The sequence below is a fragment of the Loa loa genome (assembly GCF_000183805.2).
Source record: "Loa loa unplaced genomic scaffold supercont3.31, whole genome shotgun sequence".
Lineage (NCBI taxonomy): Eukaryota > Metazoa > Nematoda > Chromadorea > Rhabditida > Onchocercidae > Loa > Loa loa.
The window spans coordinates 415,716-419,275 of record NW_018108211.1 but is presented as its reverse complement, the minus strand read 5'-3'; the positions used below and the strand labels follow the sequence as shown (position 1 = coordinate 419,275).

Sequence of the window (3,560 nt, the reverse complement as noted above, 5' to 3'; positions counted from 1 at the left end):
TTATTATTATTATTATTATATTTATTATTATTATTATTATTATTATTATTATTATTATTATTATTATTATTATTATTATCATTAATCATCATTAAATTATTATTGTTTTTATTTTTGTCATTATTATTGGACGTTATTGGAAAGCAGTTTTACTAATATAGAGATTGACGTTTTAAATCATTGAATCATTGTTCCTGATTTCATCTTTTTTCAGGTTCTTTAATCCGGGTATGTCTACACTTTACTGATAAGGCTGCATAAATTTATAGTTCAAACAATTCCTACCATGAAGCAAGTTCTTTTTTCTATTTTTTGGAAATCATTTTGAGATGGTAAAATATTGAGAATAAAATATGAGAACAGAAATAAAAGGAGAGTGAAAGATACTTATATTGGCATACGTATTCAAAACTAAGAAGTCCCAGGATTAACAACCGAAGAATTATTCGGAAGGTCTGTTATTTGGAGAATTTAGAGTTTTACAAACGGGAAACTCGTATTATTTGTACGGAACTTTGTTCTTTCATAGGATCAACGTTGATGGTTTGGAAGTTTACTTCCCTTATGATTACATCTATCCGGAACAAATTCTCTACATGGGTGAACTGAAAAAAACTTTGGATGCCCAAGTGAGCCTTTTGTCGAATTCCACCAGATTTTGTGCATTAGGTCCTTTATCCAAAATAAGTCTTAGTTTTTCATTTAAAAACGAATATTATTAAAGTATAAGTCGTTTGAGAAGAGTATAAATTACAGGGACATTGTTTATTGGAAATGCCATCAGGTACAGGTAAGACTGTTTCGTTACTGTCACTTGTAGTGGCCTATATGCTGCGATTCCCGGACCATCTGGACAAGCTGGTCTATTGTTCGCGAACAATTCCAGAAATTGAAAAATGTGTTGAAGAACTTCGCAATCTTTTTAAATATTACGAGCAATGTGATGGTGTTAGTGTTTTCGTTGATTGTCGGAAATAGAAATATATGCAGGGAAGGTAGAGAACTTGGTTCCTATGGGAACATTTGGCCAAAAATTTGAGTAACTGTCAAATCGGTTTGTTTCATAAGAGAACTAAAATCGACCAAAAGTATATATACAATTTTCAATATCTTACCATTTCCATTTGTTTAAGAAACCACCATCTTTATTTGCGGTGGCTCTTTCTGCTCGTAAAAATTTGTGCATTAACGAATCAGTATCTTCGTTGCGACAAGGTTCTTTAGTTGATGGAGCTTGTCAGAAGTATGTTTTGAACAGATTTGCTTCCATAATGTTTAAATGTTTAAATTCTGCAGGAAAATTTTTTCCGTGGAATTGTAGCTAGTAATTCAATTTTTGCATAATTTATTAAGTTAAGGTTGACAGCAAGTTTTGTGCGCGCTAAGCGTAAGCTTCGTCCGGATTTACCATGCTGTACGTTCTTCGAGAAATTAGATGAACAAGAAGACTTCAATCATCTCGATGGTGTATACAATTTGGTATGTTTGTTAAATTGATATTTCATAACGAGTAACTTTAAAGGTTCTTTTTTCCAGTATTTATATGCTGAAGATATCTTTAATGTGGCATAAACTCATTTTTTGCTGAAATCTAATAATATGGATCTATGGATTACGATAACTGAAGTATTTTCTGTTAAAATTCTTTCTTTTACAATTTTGCAGCAAAATTTGAGGAAATTGGGCCAGCAGAATGGAATCTGTCCGTATTTCTTGTCACGCAATGTTGTCGATCGTGCACATATTGTTGTCTATTCTTACCATTATATTTTGGATCCAAAAATTGCCGAATTGGTTTCGAAAAATTTTAGTCGTCACTCATGTGTTGTTTTTGATGAAGCTCACAACATTGGTTTGTAAATTTTTCTAGAAGTCATAGATAGTCAAGAAGTTCACCACCTTAATCTGAAAAGTCTGCAACATGGAAAGCAAAGCACATAACCTTTTGATAACTATATTGCCTTCAAAGACGTCGGCTATTTCCCAAAAAAAGGTTTGTGATCAGGATAATTAGTCATCATATACTATATTAAAAAGCGTTTTTTAGATAATGTTTGCATAGAATCAATGAGTGTGTCCTTAACAAAAACAACAGTTGAAAAAGCAACGCAAAAGCTAGGTATACTTGAGGAGCATGTGCAAAGGTAATTGAATCGTGAAGCACCTCTATACTAATTGGCTGGTTTAAAATCTTCATTTCAAATTTATTTGAAAAAATATTTTCTCGACCTTACGGTCTTCGGAAATTCATGTTCTCAAGTATGAATATGCGTAGAAATATTTTATTAACATAAAAACTTGTTCGTGGGAAATACGTAACGAAGATTTCATTTAATCAAGTGAATTACAGGCATGTTTCAAATACAACATTAGATAATTTTTAGATTGAGGGAGGAAAACAGTGAACAGTTACGGGTTGAATATGATCGTTTAGTTGAAGGATTGAAGCGTGTTGAAGAAGAACGTACGAACGATCAAGTTTTAGCAAATCCTGGTTATTTTTTACTTCCATTAGTTTTGCAAAAGATTCTGGGATCTCCTTTTCTACAAATATGAAATAATTTCACTAATTTAATCTTTAGTTCTACCTGACATGATTTTGAAAGAAGCGGTGCCCGGAACAATACGAAATGCGTTACATTTCATTTCATTTTTGCGTCGTTTCAATGAATATCTGAAACACCGGATGCGAACGAAAACAGTTTTGATAGAAAATCCGGCAGCATTCCTTCGCGATATAAATGATTTGATGCATATTGACCGAAGGCCACTCAGGTTTTCATTTCTTTTATTCCTTTAATTTTAGTTTTCGACCTGTTTTTTTCCTGTTTTATTCGGATCGGTTTCCGATTTTTAACTGATGCTCATGTTGACGGGAACAAATCAACACTGTGGTCACAGTGAAAATTTAATAGCAATATTTTAAGAGGAAGAATACCTTATACTATGTGAATCACTCTATAACTATTGAATTTCATTGTGATCTAAGCATGTGGCCGGTGTTGGGAAATTGTTTTTCTGTTGAACTCGTTTCTCGACGATACAGATTTATTCGGGAGCTAATATTGTTCTTGCACAATATTACTAGTTAACAACAAGAAAAAGGGTATAAAATATGCATGTATATAACACGATGAATTGGTAAGCAATGGTAAATGAGTTATACAAAAAGCAAGTAATATGATCAACTAACAAACTCCTTGTCGTTGCCTTGGACAATAATTTGACTGACGGTTAGTTGATAGGTCGTTGAGTTGGGAATACGTTACGGGAAATGTATTTAGCAAATAGAAGAATGTCGTAGTTTGCTGTCCAATGGTGGCGGATTTGCGAAGATATCGTTGGTCGTAGGTCAGTCGCGGAGGATAAGTGATGGGGATGTATCGTCTGCTCGATTGTAAAAGTGAACTCAACTGTCTGTCTCGAGATTTTTTACATATATGTATATATATATATATACATATATATATATATATATATATATATATATATATATATATATATATATATATATATATATATATATATATATATATATATATATATATATATATATATAT

At 32.0% G+C, this 3,560-nt stretch overlaps 1 protein-coding gene across 1 annotated transcript in view; it reads left to right on the top strand.

Moving 5' to 3' along the window:
- Positions 1 to 208: 208 nt before the first annotated feature.
- LOAG_16970 (Ercc2 protein) overlaps positions 209 to 3,560 on the top strand; it is a gene marked incomplete at its 3' end in the record, with an annotated part of 6,650 nt that continues 3,298 nt past the window's right edge. Inside the window, exons 1-8 of the mRNA XM_020449624.1 lie at positions 209 to 291; positions 757 to 948; positions 1,134 to 1,243; positions 1,359 to 1,479; positions 1,666 to 1,852; positions 2,048 to 2,144; positions 2,385 to 2,494; positions 2,583 to 2,775. Coding sequence (XP_020306838.1) covers positions 775 to 948; positions 1,134 to 1,243; positions 1,359 to 1,479; positions 1,666 to 1,852; positions 2,048 to 2,144; positions 2,385 to 2,494; positions 2,583 to 2,775 — 992 coding nt within the window. The 5' untranslated portion in view covers positions 209 to 291; positions 757 to 774. The remainder of the gene's footprint in view (positions 292 to 756; positions 949 to 1,133; positions 1,244 to 1,358; positions 1,480 to 1,665; positions 1,853 to 2,047; positions 2,145 to 2,384; positions 2,495 to 2,582; positions 2,776 to 3,560) is intronic.